General features: G+C 48.2%; 1 protein-coding gene across 1 annotated transcript; it reads left to right on the top strand.

The window, feature by feature from the left end:
* Positions 1–1,811: 1,811 nt before the first annotated feature.
* LOC144112460 (uncharacterized) lies at positions 1,812–8,793 on the top strand. Its single transcript, XM_077645291.1, has 2 exons — positions 1,812–2,156; positions 5,901–8,793. The coding sequence occupies exons 1-2, from the start codon at positions 1,812–1,814 to the stop codon at positions 6,123–6,125; spliced, it is 570 nt and encodes a 189-aa protein (XP_077501417.1). The 3' UTR covers positions 6,126–8,793.
* The last annotated feature ends 3,577 nt before the right edge of the window (positions 8,794–12,370 follow it).

The following is a 12,370-nucleotide window of genomic DNA, read 5'->3' as shown; positions in this document are numbered from 1 at the left end:
AGCGGAGATAAACACACCGTCGTACTCGTGATACCTCTCTTAGAAAATTTTGTGAGATACGTAGGGCTTTGAAAAGCACTGATTGAATCTGTCCGCTACGTACCCGTGGAAACAAGTATACCGGATCCTTCCGACCTACCTTTAGCCACAGCCTCAGAACACAGTGGTCAGATCCGTCCGACATATGCGCAAAAAAAAAAAAATGTACAGGGTCAGTGCGACGTTCCTTTAGCCGCAACCAAACAAAAACGTTCTTTCTTTTTCGCGCAGCAAAATCAGCGCCATCCTCTATATAGCCTCTCGTACCGCAGACGAATTAAAAAAGTTCGCGGACATTCTCTGTTGGTTGCAGCGTGGACATTGCGAGTTTTAGCAAACATACTCTTAGACCAAGCTGGAAAACTTCGGCTTTGACGGCCACCTAATTTCGATTCATAAAACTGCGTATTTTGAGTGCACATTTACAGCGGTGGCACGCAGTTTTACTTACCAAGAGCGTCTTCGAAAATAATTAGAGATCTAAATTCGGGCGTACAGGTGTAAACCGAGGAAAACCTATTTCTCCACGCACCGTTTCTTTTTCGGATCAGTCGACTTTTGCGAGTGTAGCGAAGACTGCACTAGACTTTCCGGTGTTTCTGATCTGTTTTCACCACTCGCTGCTTTGAGTGGCCGCTCCCAGCGGCAGCGGTAGTGTGGCTCTTTGCCTGACTCCGCGCGACGAGGGACAGACTGAAATGGGCTGAATTTTTGTTATCGCTCGGCACTTAGGTTGGCGACCCACCAGTTTATTACATACGTACGCTTCTAAAAGATTTTAGTGCGGCTGTGCACGAAAACTTTTCAGTGTTCGCACTGGAAATACTTCCACTCTCAATAATCTGTGCTAAGCGCTTGGTCATTGAATATCGCCTTGTCTTCATGTATCCTCAGAATACGTTTTTTTTTATTAAATAGGTTTGTCGCCTGACCAGAACTACGCGGTCATTGTGCATGTCTCGTACAAAAGAAGAAATAAAATGAGAGAGGCCTGTTCAGACGGTGAACTGGCAACAGCTCTGCCAAGTAAACTCTGAGCTGACCGCACCTGATAAATTATAAACGAGCCACGGAGATGCGTTACTGGCTTGCGTTGTTTATCGCCTTTGTCCTCTATTTGCCCTTTATCGTCGGTCAGTGCTTATTTATCAAAGGCGGTGGCATTGCTAAATGCGAAAACACTAAATACCGAGACATCAATTACGAAGTTGATTCTCAGAACAAAAATCTGTCTCCGGGCAAAGCAGTCCATGTTGGAGCACTCAGACCCATGCATGTGGGCTGATAATGATGCGAGCTTGTTTTCTTTAGCGGGCGTTCAAATTTCAGAAATCTCGTCTCATTTTGTCACTGGCATCAAAATTCAAGGAATTACCATCCATCGTTCTTCCACCTTAGTTACCACAAACGAGAATCCAGGTACCAGCCCGCCTAATATTTTTCGCCGCCACACTACAACGACAACGATATTCGACTGTGCTTGCGAGCCACGTTTCCGCTATCGCATCCACAGTGCATCGCCCGTTTCGTGAAAACTGCGGATGAAGCTATCGTTTCAAACAGATTTGTTCTTGTGTAAAGTAACAAAGCTCTCAAGCGAATTGCGTCAGGACGCGTGCCGCATTTGCCGTGCATACATCAGGCTCAAGTAAATGGGGAGGCGGCACTGTCCTCCTGACCAGGTGGCACTGCATTCCTCAAACACTTTGGCGCGGGTGTCACTTCAGTTCATTCCTGTCCTTCAGCGGTAGTTGCTTCAGTCTGTCGCCTTCATGCGCGAAACGAACGCGACACGTGCCCTCCGGGCAGCACAAGTTTATGCATTTGTTTCTGAGCCGCGGGTTACGGGGCGTTGGGCGAGGAGGCAAGGGGCGAGAAAGAGCAGGCGACAGCGTGGCCGGCTGGGCGCAGCTGACGAAGGCGCTTCCTTCTGTCTTTCTGACGCAGTGGCCCAGAGCTGCCTCGACAAGGACGGCAAGAAGAAGCACACACGGCCCACCTTCTCCGGACACCAGATCTACGTTTTAGAGAAGACCTTCGAGCAGACCAAGTATCTCGCAGGACCCGAGAGAGCAAAACTTGCCTACGCCCTTGGCATGTCCGAAAGTCAAGTAAAAGTAGGTTGGCGTGTCTGCACTCTCGTGTACTTGCATGTAACCTTTCTTCTATCTCCCTGTCTCTGAGCCAACGTGCGAACATGCGAATTTCAGCCAAAGAGCAAGCTTTTGCATTGATGAAGGTTCCTGTATGGGTACCCTGAACGAGAATGAACTGCTGCTGTTTCATACAGCAAGCGTTGCTCATAGCGCCTAACTCTACGCATCTGAAGTCGAAACAATTGGCAGGTCTTAAGTGGCGCGTTCTTGTATACGGCAGGCCTTGCTAGATAATGTGTACATCATGAGAGGAAATGAGTGTATGTTTGCGAAACAGAATTCTGAGAGCAAAGAACTGGGCATGTTCCGTTGATTCGATGGTATGATCGCGACGTATCCACTTTTGCACTATTTCGCAGAAGCCATAAATATGGCTTAGTGCGGCCTTACACGGGCTATGATGACGCGTTTCCCAAAACAAAGCCAAAACTTCGTCTCCGTAAGTCGGGGAACGCACCGTAGAAGATAAGGAGAGCAGCCTTGGTGACGTAACTGCCAATTCCAGCTCACAACTGAAAGCCTTAATTGATCTTTTTTTTTTGGTAGGGGGGATTGTGTCATTTTAATTGTGCTTCGTGTGATTCGGAATACCACGCGTAGATGATCCTTTACAGAGTAATGCGCTCATTATGTCTCCTAAACCTGACATCACCTCGTGTTGGCTCGAATATAATGTGCTAGGCGTACATATATACAGGGTATTTCACCTAACTCTTAACACAATTTTTAGAAATTGGTTGTTTGAGTTAGAAGAGCACTTTTTTGGGCATAGCCTTGTCAGCGGTGTAGTACATCAGAAAAAGTTAAGGCGTGCTAACTGGCAGGCTGGTTAATCAATATTGATTTCTTAACTTTTTAACTTTTACTGCTCGGCACCTTAATTATCGGAAGGCGTGTAATCTACCGTAAGTGATATCCATATCAGCTTTTAGAATTTCGAGAACGCTCCTTCGAGAAGCTTGCACGTAAAACTACCTCTGCACTGCATGTAACTCGTGGAAACGGCCAAAATTTGTTGCGCCACAGCGCCATTGGTAAGCGCGTTTTCGAAATTCTAAAAAAACTGATATGGTATTACTTGCGGTGAGCTACACACCTTCCAATAATTGAGAGTCTAATAGTAATATTTAAAAAGTTAAATATTCAATATTAGTTAACCACCCTGCTAGTTAGCACGCCTTAGCTGTATTTTAATGTGCTACACCGCTGAAAATGCTGTGCCGAAAAAAGCGCTCTTTTAACTCATAAAGCCTGTTTTTTTAAATTGTTTAAAGTCTTGGGTGAAACACCCGGTATACGGGCATTGCCACTGACTCCAGGTGCAGCGCAGCTTTCGTGGACTTCACTGAAGGCATCAGATTGTTGAACTGACCGCACACAGCATATTTTTGGGTGCAAATCTGGCTGCGTCATTACGCGCAGTTCGCGCTAAATAAATGCGCCTTGCAGGGAATGTCTGGTTTTCTTTTCAGTATTACTGAGCACTTCTCAATAGCCGAAAGAGAGGTCGGCCTCACTCTCTTTCTGCTCTCTGAAAGCTTTCACTCTCTACAAATTCCTGCGTTGCAACACTGCTCAATTTGCATACGTTGTATGGCATTGGTCGTGGCACCAATAGGAATGATAACATCATTGATAACATCATTGCACTTCACTGTAAAAGACTATATTACTTCAGGAGCAAATGTGTATCCGCATACATACACACTGCTTTTTTTTTTCGGACAGGCATATGTTTAGACTGCCTAGCAGCACTGTCATTAAGCGCGTTTATTTTTGTCTTTCAAGGTTTGGTCATCGACCAGCGCTCAAAATGGCCAGTGCTATTTTCTTCTTTTTTTTCGGTGCGAAGAAAAACAGGCTGGAAAAGAGCTATACGTGCGACAGACGCTATTAGCGGGCGGTAACACTTCTGCTTCAATAGCGGGAGGGGCAAAAAAAAAAACAAGAAAGATAAAACGAAAGGTTAAAGAGGGGTCCCCCAGAGTGCGGCTCATCTGGTAACCACCAGTGGGCAATCAGAAGACAATAAGTCCCTTCTTTTTCTCCGGCCTCGCTCGTTGTTCCCTGGATAGGCGTGAAATGGCGCTCCTGCTGGTCCACTAACGACCGCCAATCTCGGGACAAGAGAACTAACTGCCTTTCATTCGGCCGCGCTGATGCCCTCTCGCCCCCGCCGACGCGAAGCGGTCGCGTGCCTGCACAAGTCGGGCGCGCCGCAGCGGGATCCCGTGCAGCCGCTCATACGGCAAGCAGCGGGCGCCTCATTTGCTCTCGCCGCGTCCAGGGGCCCGATCACTGGGGAAGCGGGACGATCAACAGATGCCCGCGGTGATGGCTTTCATTACTGTGCCCGGGGTGCCAGGAGGGGGAGCTTGTTGTGCCACATCGCCATCGTGGACAACAGCAGACAGGCTGGCTCGCCTCCTCGCTGTTGTCATGTGTACTCGGTCCAGGAGGCGCCACATTTGTTGTCCATTCGTTCCGCTTTGAATACATCGGCGCGTAAATGCTGCCGCTGCTATCATGTTGTGCGGTCAGAGAGTGGACGAAACGATGCGTATATAGATTGACGTGTCGCAGTGTTCGTAACGGCTTTGTCGCAGTGCGAGCGTCATGGCCCGCCCGTCTCTTGTGCTGAGATAGGCGCATATTTTTGTTTTAATGAGCAGTTGTGATATTTCTGAAGGTGTGCCGTTTTCGAGTTATACTGATACACGAATACTAGCCTCTATCGGTATAATTTTAACGTGGGCATGTTTTTGTGAAAGAAGAGTTTGATGAGAGTCCCGGATGCGTTATTTTATGCCCTGGTCAAATGTGCAGGGGAATCACCCAAGCTGGAGTAGATTTGTAATAAGGGAGCAAATTACTCATTGGCATCCACCCAAGCGCAGCCATAGGGCTACAAAGGAAAGCTGTACAGCTTCCACAGAAACTTCGTCCTGACCCCGGACAACCGCTTCACCGGAGCAGTCGCTCTACCAATTGAGTTAACCGGGGACAGCTAGTATATGGTAGGGCGGGAGCGAATTGATCAAAAAAAGTGAAAACAGTGTTGGTCACATGTTTAGGGGAAGCCTGCAAAGTGGAGTGAATTTGTAATAAGGGAGCAAATTACTCATTGGCATCCACCCAAGCGCAGCCATGGAGTTCCGTGGAGTCCCGTACGAGAGCTCGCCATGTTTCTTGACTTGTTTCGCGCCATCGAGCATGAAATGCCATCATGGGCCGGTTCGTGCAACTCTTTCACGAAAGGACAGCGCTTTAAAAAGCATGTCTCAGAAGTATCGCAAAACACGCAGCGTTGTAATTCCTTTCGTACAGAATATTTGTTGCATGTAGCGCACATGCTATCTGTGCTTCTTTGTGAGGGGCAGTTGGACTGCATACGTAAGAGCATGTTATTAGGGCACACGTTTAGCAGTTGTGGACTTGGCGACATAGGAGATTGTACAAAGTAGTTTTTCGGTGTAGTTTGTGCGTCAGGGGGATGCATGTCTGATCTGGTCTCTTTCATTTGCTTGTAGAAGGGCATGCTGAAAGCGTTGTTCTGCTATGGTTCAACACGTTTTGAGTGCATCAGCCTTTTAACTGCCTTTCGCCGTAAACTTCAATCAAACAGAGAGTGCGAGCAGTGCGTGCGACAGCCCTTGCACACCTCTTTCGATGGTGATCACAATGCCCCTCTCGTTGGGTACGCAGGTGTGGTTCCAAAATCGGAGAACGAAGTGGAGGAAGAAACACGCGGCTGAGATGGCCACCGCCAAGAAGAAACACGACAACGAGGCAGAGCAGCTGCGCCACGAAGACGTGTCCGACCACGACGAGCTAGAGCACGGCGACGCCAAGAAGATGCGTCAGGAGGACCCGCTGCTTCGGCACCACCACCGCGACGACCGCCGGCCCGACAGCTTAGCCTCCATCTAGGCCCCGTGCCCACGGCGCCTCCACACAGTGCAATACTCCTCTCCCATCCCCGTGCATTAGCGTTCGCCCTGTACATACTTGTCCCTCCCCCAGAGACTGTACATAATGACTGTGCGCGCCCTCGGGCGCAACGCCACGCCACGGGGCGGGCGAAGCAGAAAGAAAAACAAACAAAGACCGTGCGAAGCGCGCGCGGCGTTCGCTCGCCTGTTCTTTGGGACTCGTCTTCCATGCGCCTCCTGCTCCTCCCTGGACTCTGAGGTTGTGGCCGCGGGTCGCCCAGCCACAGCCCAGCGGGGGCTCAACTTCCTAGTCGCAGGTGCCCCGCATCGCCGCCAGTGGAGCTCTCCGGCTCGCAGTGACTTCGTGCGCGGCCCCTGGCTTGAAGGCCGCAGTTCTCGCCTACCCGGGACCCATCCCTCAGTTGCGCGAGCACGCTTGTTCGCGCCGATATGTGAAAGAGTGCGCGACAAGGCGATTTCGTCGCACAAGTCAGTTCCTTCCGAGAGACGCACCCGCTACCGACGCTTTCGACACGCGAGAGATGCAGTCGAAAATGCGCTCGCGTGTGCTCAAACGAGGCGGATATACGCTGGAAGCTGCTGTGTACACCCGCGGTTCTTCGATTAGGTCTTTCATACGAAATACGTATCGTGCATGTGTCTGGTATGTCGTGAACATCCGAGCATTGCCGGGGCCCTCCTAGCGCTGTGCCAGACGTTGAGTGCTACGTGGACGACGCTTAAGGTGATACGTTTGGTACAGTAGTGGCTGCTTTGCGTTGGCAGTTTTCGCTGCACTGTTCAGGTTGTCGATTGCTTCCTTGTTTAAACACAATAACGAGCTTCACAAATTGTCTTACACGCTGCGGTAATCAAATCGGTTAATAGGAGGAACATTTTGTTTTCGTATTTTATGACGCCAGACTAGGAATGGTTAACGAAAACGCACTAACCAAAACCACAAAAGCCAATAACCTTCATTAATCCGGCTCGAAGGTCTCGACTTCCATACTCGAGACGAGTAAAAAAAGAAAAGCTGATTCGAAACGATATAATCAGCGACGAACTGCATATATATGGCCCTGAAAATATTTTTGACAAACGCTTTCTCTAAGTGGCGTTTGCTTTTTCTTTATACTAAGAGAATTGTAAGAATGACTCTGCATCATTTAGCGTTTCCCATTAGCTGGTTCGCTAGACGCTGTACTTAGCACCAAGTATAAAACCCTATAACGTTCCGCGCACATTGCGACGCTGCTCTGAAAAATTACAAGTTGATTAGGCAATTCGAACTGGCTTCCCAAGAAACTCCTTCCTTTTCCATACAAAAGCAGCACAGCGAGAAATGACGGCGGTATTGGAATACTGAAATACGGTCGTGCACAGATACGTCCGTTGTACCATCCCTGGCCAGCTCCTTACGCCAGTCCGCGTGACCGTCTGGCGCGTAAACCACGTTACCACAACTGTACGACGTAATTTTTTATAGTTTACTCCAGAAGTACCATGCAGCATGTTTATACGTAAATGCAATTTATATTCCGTCTCTTATTCTCAAAAACAAGTAGAACAAAGGAGGGTGCGGATGTTGGAAGCAAGACGGCATATAGCGGTAAGTTATTCGTAAATTGAAAAGCATTTTGAGAAATAGAAGTTTGGGGAACGTAACAACGATGAGCGCACGAGCAAGTAAAAGGGTAGTGGCGTAAAAATTATGACTTTTATTTCATTGCATTGTCTTGCCGTTAGCACACCCCGCCCCCAAATAATGTCACCAAGCAGCATTCAATAGACGGAGTAGAGTGACGCCCTTGTCGCTTGTGCCTGGCTTGTAACCCCTTTCCCCATAGGACTGCGTGAGGGGAACCTCCTTCGGAAAGGCCAGGCAAGCACCGTGTTGTATTTTCTTGCCCCCCCCCCCCCCCCCCAATCGTCACTTTGTTTACTTGGCTTCAAATGCGTCAGTATGCACGTGTAAATATACGCTGTGACTTAAACGTGTACGTGGAAATTTACTCTGTAGCGTAGGCAGCTAATGTAGAATCCGTCTTGTCTTTTGAAAGCGAGAGCATATATGCCATTCAAGTGGCATAAAGCAAAATCCCTGGGAAAAAGAGAAGACGACTTCAAAAGTTTAGAATCTTAACTCGGCATTTGCGATCCACATCAAAGCGCTTAACTTGATGCGTACCCTTGCAAGTGCATCGTTCGACTGGACATTTTGTCGCTTGTATTGTTGCACAAGACAACTTTCTAGGCTGTATTGCTGCATGTGCCATTAGCGTAAATGTGTCCTGAACGAAACCAACAACATGTTTGAGAAAATACGTGCCGAGCGTAAATGTTCTGCCTATAAGACAGTATTTCACTCTGTCTATTGGCATTGTGAAGGTTTACGACAACGACAGTCTATGTGATCTCGGCAAGTTCAGTGCAGTGTGTTTCCACGGTAACTGATTCTATACGCAGACCTTAACTTCTTCTTCTTCTTTTTTCTTTTTGCTTTGTCGATGAAGATTGATGACTTGACCTCATGTTTGATGTCTTGTCGTTACCGCGCGCGCACAATTCGGGTATGTGCTGGTTCTGTATATTTAAATGACTGTGTTATTTACAATGTCTTTTTTGCCGAAGCAATAAGAACAATAAAAAAACGACATCTTCCAAACTAAATCCCGGAGTCTTGAGTTATTTGTTTTCTTCAGGATTATTACCATTTCACGTAAGTACACGTTGCACAACTGTGCCTCTGTCATGCGAAGAAAAAAGTATTGTACCAAGGTGCCTTGATAAATGGATTAGCATAAGCGAGCACAATGACATAAATATTGGCATGAGGGTTGGTGCGATTTGCTTCTGCGAGAGAAATATAAGGAAAAAGAACTTAAACTACCCGTAAGTGTACAATGCTATATAGCATTAAAGATCCCTCTCTTGAAAGTACTCTTTCTCTTTCAAAGATATAGGAAGGAGTCCTTAGATCACTACTGGCGGAGTGGTGCGAAACTTAAGCGATGCACCACTGCTTCGGCAGACGGCGCTTTCAAACGCAACCACCGGTGCAGCTTGTGAGACCAAGGTTTCTCTTCCCGAGCTTCCGTAAGGCTCATTTTTGCGTGCATAGTTTTACGGAAACCGGTCTATCGCTCGATAAACGAACTAACGCGCAGTGCCACAGTGGGCAGGTGGCAACTTTATTGAAGTTATTTGAATTAATTTCATTGCCACCTACCATGGTGGATAGGTTGTCACCTGCCCAGCATGACAGGATGGCCGCCTCCTTTTTCGTGATGTGGGTGAACGCAGGCTGGCTTTCCTCGTTGGCGGGACCCCTGTACTGCTATTGCATTGATATATGCATTAGTGCACAAAATCTGATGCAGTGTCATGGAATCAAATCAGTGCACGCACATAGGAGCAGCACGTAATTCCGACTGTTTACACTTATCGGGAAGCCTGGACTGGTCTCGCATTTTCACGCCTCAGCTCTGCAAAAACGAGAAATATGCAAGAAGAAACATTCTTCAACACAAAAATAGATCGACGTTTTCAAGACCTGTGACAAAACTTTAGCGTCCAGATTAATTTCGACTTCTTCGGGAACTTCAACATGCATCTCAGGACGCGAGTGCTTTTGCTTTGCGCACCTTCATCGAAGCGCAGTTACCGCAGCCAAGTATCCCCCATGCACTATATCTCGGGTTCAGAAGCTGGACGCCAGGAAGAAAAATGTGATTTAGATTCTACATGTCTACACACTGACCGGGTTTACTTCTGGGAACAAGCGCTTTCTGCAGTAAGCAGAAAAATTACGATTTAAATTCAGTCTTCAGTGCAAAGCTGCAAAGCGTCGTTTGTCCAAAGGTCTGACGGCAGCAACGAATAACCACAGGGTTCAGATCAAGCAGCTGTATCTCTTGTTGAATTGCAAGTAATGACCGAACTCATGCCAAATTTTTTCAACCTCGTCTAACGTCCTAGACTTCTGTAAACTGGACGCTAATGTTCTCAATGGAGCTCTTACATGAAACTGTACCTGCGTTATCTAGCAGTAAAGATCGCCGGCATGCCGGAGTGCACCGATGAAGTGAAAAACGCTCGTGACAGTTCGAAAAAAGAGGCTAACAAGTTGAAGTTACCGATGCGGTACATTTGGTAATAAAAACAGGATGAAAGGAACATCCTATCATACACGCGACATATTCGAAGGACGCAACAAAACACCGTCCGTGGCGACGGAGAATTTGTACCAGGTATCGTAAGTGATGTCTTAAGGTGCAATATGCTTGCAGGAGCGGTTTGTTTGGTTTGTAAGGTTTTGACGTCCCAAAGCGACCCAAGTTATGAGGCACGCCGCAGTGGAGGACTCCGGAAAATTTCGACCACCTGGGGTTCTTTAACGTGCACTGACATCGCACAGTACACGGGCCGCTACAGCATTTCGCCTCCATCGAAATGCGACCGCCGCGGCCGGGATCTAAACCGCGTCCTTCAGGACAGCAGCCGAGCATCATAACCACTGAGCCACCGTGGTGGCGGTCTGTAGAACCGATGCCATGGAGAGTGATCCTCGAATAGTTCTGGCACCCACAGGAGCGCAAGGCAGTTGTTAAATGAGTATAGAAAGCAAATTTCCGTTCCATGTTTTGGACATGGATCACCTCGTGGTATTGCCAGGTCTGCTAAATAATTTATAACTGAATTTCTTCTCTGATCTGCTTCAGTTTTGGTTTCAACAGGCTACGACGGCCATGACGTCAAAGGCCGGTGCAAGTCAGGTGAGGCATCAAGAAAACTGCAACATAATCGTCGCTGCTTCATTCGCGATTCCGGCTCTTAAGGTAGGCTGGCTCTAGCGTTCTGGTGAAGTAAAACTATGGAACAGCAATTTTATCGCAGGTTTTTTCGTGGTTCACGTGACCCATATGCTGACCTTCTACGGCATAACCGTCGCTCGGCTGCTGAAACCGAAACAGGTGAGATAATAAACTCGGTTATAAATTATTCAGCCGTCGTAAGCAAATCACACGTGGGGATCCATGTATATAGTAATGTCTTACGCATCATTGCAAACAAGAAGACACGGAACTGAAATTTTGTGTATATACTCCTTTCAGGCCTCCCTTTCATGTAGCTGTTGACGATCGCGACCCCTTGTGGTGGTGGTGGCAACGGACTCATTTCCAAACATGCGCCGAGTGGTATGGTCATATACAGCTCTCGCCGACGCTGCCTCTGGCCGCATGCCTTGATGCGCTCAAGTCCGGGTAGCCGCGTTCGCTTCCTGAGGCGTTCCCTGCTGCGCTCACGTGTCGTTCACTTTTTGTTTAGGGCACATGAAAACCGAATAACGGAGGTACCAAAACTTACTTTCACTCTCCTCCCGGACGAAGACGAGACCATCATAACCTTAGCGAGGCATCCGCCATGTACTTAAGAGCTCGCGCTCGTGGTCCCATAGGTTCTCCACATAATTCGGGCCCACCTGGTAAATTAATCCTTTGGGCAGCATGTGGACGAGGGCGCTTTCGTTTGCGTTCGTATTACAACACCCGACAGCGTCAAAGCCCTTCAAGCCCGCAGAGAGAGAGAGAGAGGGGTGAATTTGTTGAAAAAGGTTGGCTTGGGGTCTAAACAGCGTAAGGAAGGTGGGGCAGGGTTAGGTGTGACCCACTATGGAGGTTTTGCATGCAAAGCTCCGCAATGAGTTCAGCGTCTCTTTCGCGATGGTCTGCGGCCGAATTTCAGTTTTCGCAGAACTTCACCGAGGTGGGGGCGATGCTTGTCGCGCACTGTCTACAAGCCCCTCGGATTACCACACGAAGAGCCACGAATTCTGGGTCACTCACTGCCGTATGCGTAGCAGTGCACTGGCGGCATGCTCTACTCAACTATCGCTGTAGACGGAGCTTCTGAGATAGCGGGGGCCATTTTAGTATTAGAGCCATTAAGGCGTACGTCGTCCACGGGAGTCATGTGGGACAATCAGTAGGCGCTTCGGAGAATGCGGCCTCTGTGGTCATGTGGTCCTGGCTGTCGCTCTATGTAGAGGGTGGTAAGTATAGCTATTGCCACTTCGCCCCAGGACGGCGAAAAATCTGAGTGCTTTTTGTTGCAACGTACTGCAGCATTTGACTCAGTGGAAACCTCAGCAGTCATGCAGCCATTGCAAAATCAGGCTGTAGAAGAGCCTTATTTAAAAATACTGGAAGACAATTATAATGGCTGTACAGCTACCATTGT

Source organism: Amblyomma americanum, unplaced genomic scaffold (genome assembly GCF_052857255.1).
Source record: "Amblyomma americanum isolate KBUSLIRL-KWMA unplaced genomic scaffold, ASM5285725v1 scaffold_164, whole genome shotgun sequence".
NCBI classification, from domain to species: domain Eukaryota; kingdom Metazoa; phylum Arthropoda; class Arachnida; order Ixodida; family Ixodidae; genus Amblyomma; species Amblyomma americanum.
This window is presented reverse-complemented; position numbering and strand designations above follow the sequence as displayed.

Excerpts from the sequence above, each read along its gene's own strand:
- LOC144112460 (XM_077645291.1), top strand. The coding sequence starts at position 1,812 with ATGCGCGAAACGAACGCGACACGTGCCCTCCGGGCAGCACAAGTTTAT. Across the intron at positions 2,157-5,900 it reads TGTCCGAAAGTCAAGTAAAA|GTGTGGTTCCAAAATCGGAG; the intron begins GTAGGTTGGCGT and ends TTGGGTACGCAG.